The following is a 14964-nucleotide window of genomic DNA, read 5'->3' as shown; positions in this document are numbered from 1 at the left end:
TGCATATGTACCATAAACTGGTATACAGGCTGTTATACGAATGAAAATTAGTTAATTTTGAGAGATCTCCTACTGAATACATCTTGAGATATTAACAAAATGTTTCTTTGGTGTGTGAGCTAAAATGGAAGCTAACACATAGGTCATAGGCCCTAATAAGGTATATGTTCCTCTCAGGTGGAAAGTGGGCCATCCTTCTCCTGGATCACTTAGCAAGTAAGATATTTCATTAAGGAAGTAAACTTACCATGGGCAAAAGCTGCTGACATGGGATTGTTCCTGTTTATCTACATTCCCCTAAATAGTTTCTTTAAGAGTAGAGTATATTCTTTCACTGGCTTTAATTGATTTGTGCAAATAAACAAAATGCAATTGAAATGTATATCATATTTTGACACAAATAATTCATATTTTCTCACAGACCCTTCATTGGTTTGTGTATTTATGCCCATTTCCCATCAGTTCTGTGCCTTTCATGCTCAGAGACAGTCATGACATAATGGTCACTCACTTCCACACACCTCATATTTGACAGGAGCAAGTGTCTTCAACCACACTCTCCCTCCTAAAGGAGCTACGGTGATGGCGGTAAGAAATCTGAGTGTGGAGACAACCTTCGCCCTCTTAGGCTTCACAGACCACCCAGAGCTTCAGGTTCCTCTCTTTCTTGTGTTTCTACTCATGTACATCATCACCGTGGTGGGAAACCTTGGGATGATCGTGCTCATCAAGATCAACCCCAAATTTCACACCCCCATGTACTTCTTCCTCAGTCACCTCTCCTTTGTTGACTTCTGTTACTCCTCCATCGTCACCCCCAAGCTGCTGGAGAACCTGGTCTTGGCAGATAAAAGCATCTTCTACTTCAGCTGCATGCTGCAGTACTTCCTGTCCTGCACGGCTGTAGTGACTGAGTCTTTTTTATTGGCAGTGATGGCCTATGACCGCTTTGTGGCCATTTGTAATCCCCTGCTGTATACAGTAGTCATGTCACAGAGACTCTGTGCCCTGCTGGTGGCAGGGTCATATATCTGGGGTATGTTTGGCCCCTTGGTGCTCCTGTGCTATGCTCTTCGACTGAGTTTTTCTGGATTTAATGTCATCAACCACTTTTTCTGTGAGTACACGGCCCTCATTGCTGTCTCCAGCTCTGACATCCACCTCCCCCACCTGCTGCTCTTTGGCTTTGCCACCTTCAATGAGGTGAGTACCCTACTGATCATCCTCACCTCCTATGTGTTTATTGTTGTGACTGTGTTAAAAATCCGTTCTGCCAGTGGGCGTCGCAAAGCCTTCTCCACCTGTGCCTCCCACCTGACCGCCATCACCATCTTCCACGGGACCATCCTTTCCCTCTACTGTGTGCCCAACTCCAAAAACTCCAGGCAAACTGTCAAAGTGGCTTCTGTGTTTTACACGGTCGTAAACCCCATGCTGAACCCCCTGATCTACAGCCTGAGGAACAAAGATGTCAAAGAGGCTGTCTGGAAGTTGGTAGACAAAAAAGTCCTGTTTCACTGAAACAGTCGCAAGAGATGGTTTCATCCTAATAAATAACAGAACAGAACAGAACCTAACATGTTTCTAAACCTATAGCATGTGTTTCTGTGAGGTTTGTATAGGTGATTGGGAAGCATGGACTGATGAATTCAAACTCCATGAAGAAACCAAAGAAGTTTAATACTGAGATGAATTCCATAAGATTTTGATGCATTAAACAACTACTTCTTTGAAGTCTCTGAACTCAGATATAAAATAGGCACAAAACATGATCAATCATGTAGTGTGGGGGATACAGTCACTCTAAGAATGATTGTAACTACCAAAGAATCTTTTTTTTTCTGATTGGTTCATTTGTATGCCAATGAGTGCCTGACTTTTAAGGTCATTTGGTTGTGTCACAGAAGTATTGTGTCAGTGTTGGGAGATAAAGGCAGATATGCTCTGTGATTAAAACAAAATGAAACAAAACAAAAAACACCCAAATAAAAAACCATTCCTTCCTGTTACCTTCATTCCTTGGTTCTGTGAATTTTCTGTGTGTAAGGTCTGGCACTTAAAAGAGTCATCTTCTGTTGATACACTTGATAAGAACGATTACATCTGTTGCATAGATGGCTAAACCGACCTTGAAGGAACTAGTTGAGAAATGACTAATGTGACTTGGTACAGGAACTGAATTCTCTCTCTGACTACAAATTTAGTGCTCTTTCTGTACAGCACTGCTGAGGCTCTTAGTGGAAGAGGGCATAAAAATTAATTTTGTCTTTCAGAAAAGACTAACATGAGAATCTTTTCAATATTTCTAGATAGCACACTGGTATTATTAGCCAAAAGGTTGCACTCCCTGAATTATCATACCTAGACATCTCTACTAGCAGTTTCTACTATAGTCCATATAGAATGTAGGGAAGGAAGGAATCATTTCGTTATTATGAAAGTTGGTGGGATAGCAATTCATTACTCTGAAAATTGTTAAATAGAGAAAATGTATTCAGTGTATCTTTCCTGTATGAATTACATTTTAAAGTCATTTAACAGTTAACAATGAGGTCGTTCAGAAGAAATCATGGTTGGAAAAGCATGAAATTAGAAAATCACAACTTTAGGACTATTAATTTGGGGAAAAAAAGACCATGGTGATGATTTCAATGGTTATTAAAATCATTAGGCAAATAAATGTGGGTAATTTTAAAATGAAATAATCAGCCTGACACTACCTGAACCCATGGGTAGGGATGATTATTACTGCTAGCCAAAGAACCAGTTAAAAGTTGGTTCCCAAAGGGATGTACCTTGCACTGCTCAGAACCAACTGCCAGAATTCTTGCTGAAAAGAAACTAAGAGTGAATCTGAACAAAGTAAAGTTATTTTATCTGAATAGCCCTTTAAAAGAATAGGTGGAGGAAAAATTCAATGACATCAAATATAGCAGTTAGCTAAATACAGAGAAAGCAACACTCCACAAATGGTCCGTTTCCCACCTCCCACAAAACTCATGAACATGCACGCACACACACACACACACACACACACACACACACACACACACACACATGCTCTTGCACACAGATTGGTGACATGATAAAGGGGACATAACGGTAACAATCAAATTTGACTTGCTTCAACCTAACAGGAAATAAATAAATTTTGGACAAGTAGGAGAATTCAAAATGGTTTGAATTTTGAGTATTATTAAGAAGGTATTTTTATATTTGGTAGGTTCAACCTTGACAGGAGCTATTTTTGTACATTTGTTCTGGTTTTGGTGTAGAGAATGAACCCTGATCCTTGCACAGGCTACATAAATGCCCGCCCATGACCTACACCCCAGCCAGGTGGTGTGAGTGTTCAATCAAATGTCTAGTTCTGTGAATGGTTACACTTTTTCATAAACTATCATTGATTAAGTCCTTTCTGTTTTTCTTATACTTTTGGTACCACATGTTTAACCAAGAGGCACCTCCCCAGGACCCCTCCACAGTACTTTTTTTTTTTTTTTTTTTTTTTTTTTTGAAGACAGGGCCTCACAAATTGCATAGGTCCTTACTATGTTGCTGAGGCTCACTTTCAATTTGTAATCCAACTGCCTCAGTCTCCTCAGCAGCTGTCATTACAAGACTGTGCCACCAAACTGGGTTGATTTAGTCTTCTTAGTGAGATAAATTGAGAAAGAAATATTATTTTATGCAATATGACTGTGTTTTAAATGATCCAATTTTTTAAATTAAATCATCCAAACTTATAAGACTTCAGGTGCTCACTGCCCCTACATGTAAAGTTCATTTCACATAGGCTTCATATAGGAATGCTCAAGAAATTCATTCAGGACAGGGAAAATTAATGTATTCTTCAACAATTCCCATAGTTCCTCCTTTGGCACTTGCGGTATTGACAACAGTATTTTACTGTCATTTCCTTGTAAGTCTTCAAATGACTGAAAGTTTTACTGTAACAATTGATAATACTGTCTCTGGTTTTATAATTTAAGATTATTTCTGCTGATCTGAAATTTTTACCAGTAATGGATTAACAAAAGTGTACCACAATAGAAGTCTACTAATGCCATGCAATATTTCTTCATTGTCCTGTGAAAAACTAACTTAGTGGCATAAATGCAGCCTCAAAGGACAAACACAGATATATCCTGTATTGTCCTTTCATATATTTACAAAGGGACTCAAGAAATGCACAGCAGGCTTACTTACTCCAGAGTTGTTGAAATACATCAACAAAAGACCTTCTATTTCAAAATAAATGGGTTTGTTCTTCTCTTTGTAACAAACTAGAAACTCTTCTCCTGCACAAAGGCACCTTCCTATGGGCTTGCATGACCTTTCTCATTAAAATGACAACAAAGTTAGCATGTATTTTAGCACTAAGGGAAATGATCACATATTTACTTATTTCTACATCTTACTTTAAATATAACTTTCATGAGCATAGGAACACTATCTCACCAATTTTTCAAACAGGATCTGGCTTGTAAGCCTGTCTTAAATATTTATTTAATGAAAAGTTCAATGAAAAATTAAATGAATAATTACAGATCTTCAATGTGAACTCAATCTCCTTTCTCTGATTCCTGTACCAAGAAAACAGTGATCATGAAATAGTAAATGTTGTAATCCTGATTGTGAAATTTATACACTTAAAACAATCTGTGCTCAATGATTTTGCTTATTACTACAGAAGGATTAGCTATCTTTGGAGAGGAATGTTTCAGTGAGATTCCATTTTTGTATTCTTACATCAATAGCATATCCTTAGACATAATTGGTATGCTAGCATGGTTGCTCAGTGAATGGACATGAAAATATTCTGATGAAGTTATTTTAAGATTTTCTAGAAGAGAATAATTGAGATATCAGTTTCCATTTTCAAGTAATTTCTCCATGCTCTATATTTGTTAAAAATACTGAGATGCCACAAAAAATCATACAGGTGTGGGGAGTGGGTTGGCAAAGAATGATTGTACTTCTGCAGAAGGGTAAACTCCCAAAGGGAATCTGGAGGGCAAGCACACCTAGGCAGGCAGTAGGACAATATTCATCCCTAAAGAGATGTTGCCCATCATTCCTGGCTCCTGATAAGAATAGTTCCATGTACCCTCCACAAGTTTAGCTAATTTAAAATTGGGGGCCAGCCTGAAAAAGGGCTTCAGTTGTGATTGGACACTTGTCAGGGAATTTTAAACATGGCTCCATTCTGACCACAGAGTTCCCAAACTTAAGATGGCTCCTTTCTGCAGATGAAACTTAAGTTCCAGAAAGCATGCCTATATTACCTTGCAGGTACAACTTTAATCGAAAAGATAACATAAATCCTATATGTTATTTTGAAGATAAAATATTTCTATTGTAAGGAACTTGATTAATTTATTACTTGATTAATTTATTACTTGAATATTGGTGAGAAATAGAAATATCAATATAGAAGTTTTTTTTTTAATTTTGACTCCCCACCTTATAATAAGTAATTTATAATTGTATATATTTACTTTAAATAATCATTTCATGTAGAAGTATTCAGAATTTCTTTTTGGGAACTCCCTTCTCTCTGCCCTCTACATTCCCACAGTTCTGGTAGGTTTGATCTACCACAGTTGCATGAAAGGTCGTATTTATTGTTCAATAATTATTCATGGTACACTTTGTGCTAGTTATTAGTCTAGCAGCTTATAATATATCACTGAACTCATTTCTTGCTTTCACAGTAAATTTAGTTTAGCAGGGAAACAAAACTAAAACTAAGTATATTAAAACTGAAGTACAAAATGATTCAAGAAATATATTTTCCTGTACTAAGTACTTCAAATGGTAATATTCAGAAATAGGGTAATGCCTTCAGTATAATAGTGCATTCATATATCATTTCACTGTAAAAACCGTATGGACATAAGTTTAAAGGAAAGTATTCCAGTCAGAGGTAGTATAATAGGCAACAATGAAGGAGTATGCATTTATTTTAAGAAACAATGAGGAGGTCAGCATCTCTGCAGGGCACATATGGTGTATTAGTTACCTTTTAGTCACTGTGACCTACAAGGAAAATTTACAGGATGAAAAGTTCATTAGGGTTGTGGTTTCAGAGGATCCGTCCATGGTTGGCCAACTCTGCACTGAGGGCCTAAGATAAGGCAAGAGATCATGGTGGTAGGGTACAGGGGAGGGAAGGATCTCAGAACAAGGCACCCAGGAAGCAGAGAGCTCTGCTCACCTAAGACAAAATGTAAACTCCCAGGGACCACCCCACTGACCCCCTTCCTCTAGCCATACCATACCTGTTTACTCTTACTGCCCAGTTAATCCATAGCAGTGGATTAACCACCATTTAAATCACATCTCTCATGATCTAATCTTTTCACCTTTGAAAAGTTTGACATTGTGTCACACATAACCTTTTGAGCACACTCCACATTTGAACCATAACAGTTGGGGAAAGAATTAACAAACAGCCAAGATTTAACAAGGACTTGATCATTTATCCATTTGAATGTTGACCTTTGTAACAACTTTCTGGATTAACTTTCAATGGAGCATTACAACCTGAAAAGTTGGGTACTCACACTTTTCCAATATGAACAAACTCTTTAAAATGGTAGAAAAGCATTTAAGCCTCATGAATATTAGCAAATTATTGATAGTGAGTGTTGCTAACTATGTGGCCAAACTTGCAGTTATCATGAGGGGTGAAGGGAGATTTGAAAAATAAAGACTCACACACACAGACTGTGAAGATTAAACTGGAGTTGGTAAAGTGCTGCTCTCTGGTGGAGAAGCAGATCTAAAGAGTTACTCCAACAATCTTTATTTATATTTGGGGAAGTGGTGAAACACTGTGGATGTCTGGCAGGAGAATTCATCTATCCCAGGGAGCTATGTGCCTGAGCAAGGTCGAAGCTGATGCAGTTCTTGGGCAGAACCTCCTCAGCCAGGGCTTTCCCATAGCAGCTAGGCATCCTATGCCCCTGCCCAAATACTTTCCCAGGCACCAAGCCCACCACAGCCATGAGGTCATTGGAGACTCCTAATTTCAGTCACTTCTCTCCCATTCTCTGTCACCACTCTCCAGAAATGAGGATTCTTATGTGTATTTACACAAATGGAATTTATGGTGCATAAAATTTATGAAATTTATACAGCATAGGGCAGTGATTAGGTATGGGAAAGGTGAATTCAATATATATTATATATGAAAAGGTCACGATGCTGCTATATTTTTCTCTAAATTTTCTCAGGTGTTAAAATGGCATTAAATTGAAGTGATTAATTTTAATTGTTCATGTGCGACCTCAAGAGACTGAAGCAGTTGATAGTCTCTAGGGTTCTTACCTCCAAGACTAACTGTACATAAAAGAATACTTCATCACCCCAACCAGGAGAGCTCCTGCCTTAGCCATCAGCACGTTTGTTTTAACATTCAAAAAACAGATGGATTTAAATTTTATTATGGGAAACTGACCCTGTTAAAACTAGAAATATTTTGAAGATATAGATGTGAGTGAGCCAGGAACAGTGAGTGTACTCTTTCTGCAAAGGTTCATTTTAGAGAGCTAGCTCAGCTAAGCCCCTCAACAGTATCACAAAAAAAAGTTACCAGGGAGGGAAAAAAACCTCTGAGGATTTGGTGTTATGTGTTGTCTCATTTTTGCAAATTCTGAAGGAGTTGTCAAGATAGAATATTTAGCTAAAATGAAATAGACTAGTAAAAAAATAAAGAACACTATTTGATTAAGGTTATAAGAGTGTATCCACTGACAGCAAAAATAAAAACCACAACTGGGAAAAAATACTGGGAGACATATTTCAGCTATCAATTTTGCCTGGAGTAAAAGTTAATACATTTTTTTCCAGAGATTTAATGATATCATTTGTGATAAGATTCATTTCATTAAATGTCAAAATATTTTTAAATGAAATTTTAAATTCTTTAGATAAATAAAATGTGGTAGTAAGAAAATATGTGCTAATTAGACTGGCTTCTGGGTTGTTTTTAATAGGTAAATTTATAAGTACAGGAACAAATATGGTCATTGAAAGTCTCAATATTACATGTGATGAGATATCTTTATTGATGGACTATATGATAAATATTTCTTAGATTGTGAGACTGCAATAACTTTTCTACAAATAAAAGAGAAAGTTTGCTGGCGTGGATAGACATGAGAGGTTTTGTGTAGCAATAACAGAAATATGTTTCTTTTATATTATCCTTCCCATCCCTTATGACATGTATTCACAGTATAGTACTAACTAAAATTGTTAATCCTCCTCTTTAACAGGTAAGATAGGGACAGAATGAAAATACAGGGTATCTTACAGGTAGAGAAAGAGAAAAGAGAGTCAGTGAGCGTGGTATCCAGTAAAGGGATATTTCTATGTCAGTGTTTTATTTTAGTTAATTATTTCCTTGCTGAGAAAATTACCTACTTCCCACTTGTGACTTATCTTGATCCTGTTTCCAGGTACATTGCTAGTGCATACAGGTTATCACAGAACTACTTCCTATAAGATTTTAGAATCTCCAGTTACTCACTAGATGAAAATATGATTATTAATAAAAGAAAGAGATCATCAGTCATCCCTTGATAATTCAATTTCTCTTGTATGAATTTACAATTTTCAATGATGGTTTACAGTTTTATGTGAAGATTTATTAAAATGACCATTAATAAGTTGATCTCTGTTTTTCATATTTGTAAATTTTAAAAATTACTTTTATAACTCATAATTTAATTCAATAATCATGTTTTTAATGTTAAAAAGGGTGTGATGCTTTTAAATTGTATACATTTTGTCTATCTCATATAAATAAATACCCAGATTCTGAAAGATGTACTTTATGAACTTGGACAGGGCAGTGAAATCCATTGCATCTGTCCACACTCACCTTAATGTTTTTGTTTTCAGGATTAACGCTCAGATTTCGACCGAAAGAAGCATGATATTCACAGACAGAAATAAAAGTGGGGTCACATTCACCCTCCTGGGGTTCTCAGATTATCCAGAACTGAAAGTTCCACTGTTAATGGTTTTTCTGGCCATCTACAGTGTCACCGTGGTAGGGAATATTGAGATGATGGCCATAATCAAAATTAATCCCAAACTGCACACCCCCATGTACTTTTTCCTCAGCCACCTCTCTTTTGTGGATTTCTGCTATTCCTCCACCATTGCTCCCAAGATGCTGGCAAACCTACTTGCAGAAGACAGAAGCATCTCTTTTTCAGAGTGTATAGTACAATACTCTTTGTTTTGTACCTTTGTGGTAACCGAAGCCTTTCTGCTGGCAGTGATGGCCTATGACCGCTTTGTGGCCATCTGCAACCCTCTGATGGCCATCTCCATCTTCCATGGCATCATCCTGTTCCTCTACTGTGTGCCCAACTCCAAGAACTCCAGGCACATGGTCAAAGTGGCCTACATGTTTTACACAGTGGTGATCCCCATGCTGAACCCCCTCGTCTACAGTCTGAGAAATAAGGATGTCAAGGACACTGTCAGCAAACTACTGGGCAGTAAAGTCTCTTCTTTTTGAGCATCATGTTAGCATGACATTTGTTCCTGACATATAAATTGTGTTCATGAAAGTTGGTCTTAAGGATAGCATTAAAATGAATAGAGTTAATATTGTATAGTGAAATGGAAATGAATTTTTCCTTTAAGGGAGTAAACTTGACTCTTTCTTTTTATTGCTTAAAAGCATCAGTAATCTTTTTCATTATCCATCTTGAACCTTCAATGTGGAATAATATGAGATAACTTAAAATCATATTGTGAAGATTAAGGAAAAACCTATATATCATATGGGATGCTGTTTGTAGCTCAATAAATATTTCTTCCTTATTTATTTCTTATATCTGACATAACTAAGCTGTCAATAAGCCTATACAATAAGAGGCTAATTCATAAGACAGAAAATAATAACTATCGTAGGGTGTTTCAGAAAAAGAAATGTTTAAATGCACTAAAAACTTGAAAGGGATATTTTTGTAAAATAGATATTATGTGAACTTGTCAAAAGAAAAGAGAAAGACAGGATTTTGGAGGTGTAGTTCAGTGAGGAAGGAGTTTTAGTCAGAAAAAAAAAAAAAAAGAACAGTATATACATAAAACCAAAGCCGTAAGAATGCAATACTAACTCAAAGGTTTAATAAATATTTTATTGACATAATATGACACAAGTATATATTTACAGCTATGTGTGTATGTGTGTTGAGTAGTGTAAACAATTTTCTTGTTGTGATAGAAATTTGAATTAAAGGTACTTTATTTCCTGACATAGTTTTAAAGTAGCTCTGCAAGGTAGTGTGATAATCTATGACATATTCCCCCAGAGGATTTGAAATGGTAGGCTGGATCTTAGAAAATCTGTTATTTTAAGCCATAAAAGACTGGGTTGAGTTCCTGCTTAGCATGTATTTTGAGCTGTTATTCTGTCTTTGATGATATCACACACATTGTCGATTTTACAGAAACTTTTTGTTCTGAGCATGAACATAAACTCTGAATTCTTCTCAGCAACAAGTTCATTTATCTTGTTGTAAGAGTTAAACCTAACCACCTACATAATCTTCTTCAAAATGAATTTAAAAGCTATGCAATAATTTATGTAATATCACTAATTAAATTATACAGATTCTGGGGTTAATAACTAGTTTTTTGAATAGCCACATTTTCCTTCTTTTTATTCAGTTTTTCTAGGTAAAATTCCAATTACTCATCAATGCAATGCAAAAAATAAATTTCCATATATTTTATTAAATGAGAAAAAATAACCTGGGCTATACTTTTAAGTAGATTCATAGAGTTATTTGTCATTGTGATACTATTTTAAATGCTTTAGCAATACTAAAAGTGTTTGTTTCATGTACACTATTTGATTAGGAATAAAATGGTTCTTCTTTAGCTCAAGTGGTTGTTTCCTCAAGCCAAATTTTCTATCCCATAAGGAATCAAATAATTCTTGTGACCTGGGCACAATGCCACATACCTGTAATTCCAGGAATTTGGTACACTGTGGCTAGGGATCACAAGTTTAAAGCCAGCCTGGGCAACTTAGTATGGCCCCATTTCAATATAATATTTAAAACTGACTGGGAATGTAGCTCAATTTGCAAGTTGGTTTCAATCCTCAGTACCACATACATGAAATAAATCATACTTTCATGAGCAGACACATTTTAAATGTATTAAAGAGCATTTTGAATATTTGCATATCTTATATAGATAAACAAACCAAGCCAATACCAGCCACGTCCAGATCAGATCTGCATTAAATTATTCGGTTGCCACACTCATTAAATGATTGCTCTTTCTAACCAGTGACTTTTGGAGGGTCTTGGGATACACTCTTTACAGTCACTCGCTTTCTGAAATTTGGGAAGCCAGCTACAAAGAGTTTTTCAAACCTAATGACATACCTATTAAAGATATATGATATCTCACTTTATTTAATTAGTTATTTTTTATTACATTTAGTGCATTTTAATTATATATGATAGTTCTGTTTTTGTGACATATTCAAACACACGAGTTCAAGATTTACCCCACTCCATTCTTTGGTATTTTGTCTTTCCCTCCTGCTAATCCCCTTCCTCTATTCTACTGGTTTCTCTTCTATTTCATTTTTTAAATTGCTGCTTTATAATTATATATAAAAATGTGATTCACTGTAATATATTCACTTATGCACCCAGCATAGTTTGGTTGATGTAGTTCCCAAGTGCCAACCTGTTTCTTCCCCTCTTCCCTAAACACGGTTCCACTTCCTCTGTTCTCCTGCTCTTCTATTTTCATTCATCACATTTTTTAAATCCTTTTTTCCCTTCACCTTCCACATATGAGAGAAAACATTTGACCCTTCATTATTCAACATATCATGATTCTCAAATTCATCAGAAAATGATATGATTTCATTCTTTATGGATGAGCAGAACCTTATAATGTATACATACATTTTCTTGATCCATTCATGTGTTTTACTATAACTTTGCCAATATAATATTTTATTAATAAGGTATCACATTATGTGGCTCACTCTATTTCATCCAACACTGTCGTCTGCAACACAGATCTGCAGGGCTTTTGTTAAGTTAAATAAGGAAGAACAGTGAAGCAAAATCTTTATAATCAAATTCACATGTAGAATATTAAGCAGTTGATTCCATGGTAGTTAAGAATAGAAGAGCAACTGACACTTGCTGGGTAGTGTAAAGAGGGAGGAGCTTTTATCACTCAGTAGGAGGATGAAGTCCTGGAGCTCTATGGCACAGAAGAGGGAGTATAATCAAAAACAAAGTACTGTATTTCTCCAAATAGTTAGAAGAGAGTGTTACCAAATGCACTCACTATGAAGAAATGATGAAAGGTGATGGAGACGAACATTAGCTGGTTTGATCTCCACCCAGTATGAACATGAACAAAAGCTTCACATTGCACCTCATAAATACATACAGATAAAATGTGAGAGAATCAAAAATTAAATACAATGAGAAATTTTAAAGCTACACCTTCATATTATTCCCTCTATGCATAGGGACCATGAAATAAATTCAGATAGTATGTTCTGTGCTGGGCTAGGGAGAGTAGTGGGAAGGAACAGAAGTGCACAGTGAGGAGGTGGGCACCATTGCACCCAGGCATCAGTATCCCTTCCTCCCTGCTGTGGGAACAAAACTCTCCCAGACACTGACAACTTTCCCCATTGCAATCAGATTCTCCTGGGAAAGAGCAGTGCTCTATGGGGAACCAGCAGTCCAATACTCCAATTTTAGTCCTGAAAATATGAATGAATTTTAAAAATTATGTTCTGCATTGAACTTAGGGAACACCAAACAACCTACTTTCCTCTCCACTGGATATTAGAAAAAAACATGAAATCAGGAAAAGTGTATATATTTATTTTCCAACAGGAATTTATTGATTGATTTATTTATTCTGCAAACCTTAAAATCAGCTTATGAACTGGGAAGTGTTGGTCTCTAGTCCAGATTGTGTTTCCATGGCTGCAGTATCTATAGTCATGGGTGTTTCTACCAAGGGCAGGGGAGAGAGAATAAAGGTAAGGCGTCTCACCCTCTTTGCATCTGTCATGTCAAAAACCATGAAGCTGTGTGTCCCTCACTCAAAAAATAAATAAATAAATAAACCCTCCTTCTCCATTCTACATCATAGATATTTTATTCAAATTAAATTTACTTTTAACTTATACAGAAAAACATAAAAATTGCAGATATAATAAGATACCATGAGTATATTGTGTAATGTTTAAATCATGTTAAATATATCTGTCTCCTCAAGCTTTTATTATTATTCTTAATATTGAACTCTTCAAAATTCTTTTTCTATAAAAAAAAGTGATTATTAGATATGTGAGGAACACCTCCGCACCAACAAATCGAAGGCCTAGAATAAATGGATACATTTGTAGACACATATAACTGCACAAAATTGAACGATTAGTATGCAGAAAAACCACAGAACTCTAGTAATTACCAAAATTGTGTCAGGAATACAAACTTCCTCAGCAAATAACACTCAGGATCAGATAGACAGCTTTATGGCTGAATTGTACAAGAAATATTCAGAATGCTACTGGAATGAGTGTAGACACGTAAGAAGCACCACAGAGACCACAAACATAAGTCCATGTATTTACAGCTGACTGACGTTTGGTAAAGACAGAAAAAAAAAAAAAAAACTACATTAGAGAAAGGAAATTCTCTTTAATACATGGTGCTGGGGTCACCAGACATCCATGTGCAGAAACAAATTTAACAAGATACCTGATTTGGATCTTTTACTCTGATCTTTTATACTAGCATCAAGTGAAAATTCATTAATATCTCAGAGATCCCAAACTATAAAAGTAGTAGAAGGAAGTATAGGGGACTTCTTGTAGATATTGATCTGGTTGAAGGTTTTCTTGTTATGACCCCCAAAGCACAGCAAGACAAGGAAAAAATTGACCAATGACATGACATAAAGTGAAAAGCCATCTGTAGAGCAAAGGAAATCACCAACAGAGTAAAGAGACAACCCACCAAATGGGAAAAAAAAAATAGGGACAAACTATTCTTCCAACAAAGGATTACTATCAACAATGTATAAGCAACTTGAATGACTCAGTAAAACCCCATAACCACCCAATTACCTCTGAGTGAATTATGTGAATATTTCAATAACTTTATCAGAAAATACAAATGAAAATCACAATGATATATTATCTCACTTCATTTGGAATGATAATTATCAAAAAGGTGAGAAGGAATAAATATGGGTGAGCCTGAGAAGTACAAGAAGGTCTTGTACACTGTTGGTATAACCCAAAACACCAGAAATAGAACTACCATGTGCTGAGCAATCCCACTACTGGAAAATGAATTCAAAAACTTAATTCAGGATGTAGAAGCAATTTCTGCACTCACATGTTTCCTGCAGCACTATGTATAATAGTCAAGATATGGAATCAAACTAAGTATCCATTGATGGATGAGGCAGGCAAAGAAAACAATGGCGTAACATTCAGTCGTAAAAAGAATGAAATTCTAAAATTTGCAGCAACATGAATGGAAGTGAAAAATATACTAAGTAAAATTAACCAGTACAGAAAAAGTACTACAGGTTTTTACCTACATGTGGAAACTAAAGAGTTGATGCAGTAGTAAAGAACAAAATAGGGTTACCAGAGCCTGGGACAGGTGTCGGGGAAGCAGAGTATGGAGAAGCTGGTTCATAGATTGAAGCTGGGTGGGAGAAATAACATAATGTTCCCTTGCAGACTAGAATAACTATAGTTGATAATAATTAGTGAACATTTCCTAAGCTTTAGAGTGTTTTGGATGTTCCCAAGATAAAGAAATTATAACTGATGAGGTGATAGGTTTGACCTCTACCGTAATCTGATCATTACATATTGTATACACATTGAAATGTCACAGAGTAGCTCAATAAAATGCA

General features: G+C 35.9%; 2 protein-coding genes across 2 annotated transcripts; both read left to right on the top strand.

The window, feature by feature from the left end:
* Nucleotides 1-582: 582 nt before the first annotated feature.
* LOC306638979 (olfactory receptor 5D14) lies at nt 583-1521 on the top strand (the record flags this gene model as incomplete). Its single annotated transcript, XM_079102428.1, has 1 exon — nt 583-1521. One exon carries the CDS (start codon nt 583-585, stop codon nt 1519-1521), a length of 939 nt encoding a protein of 312 aa, XP_078958554.1.
* Nucleotides 1522-8836: 7315 nt separating this feature from the next.
* LOC306639715 (olfactory receptor 5D18-like) lies at nt 8837-9541 on the top strand (the record flags this gene model as incomplete). Its single annotated transcript, XM_079103488.1, has 1 exon — nt 8837-9541. The coding sequence occupies one exon, from the start codon at nt 8837-8839 to the stop codon at nt 9539-9541; it is 705 nt and encodes a 234-aa protein (XP_078959614.1).
* Nucleotides 9542-14964: the final 5423 nt, after the last annotated feature.

This window comes from Sciurus vulgaris (genome assembly GCF_902686455.1).
Source record: "Sciurus vulgaris genome assembly, chromosome: 11".
In the NCBI taxonomy this organism is placed as follows: domain Eukaryota; kingdom Metazoa; phylum Chordata; class Mammalia; order Rodentia; family Sciuridae; genus Sciurus; species Sciurus vulgaris.
The sequence above is the reverse complement of the archived record's forward strand: the minus strand, read 5'-3'. Positions and strand labels throughout refer to the sequence as shown.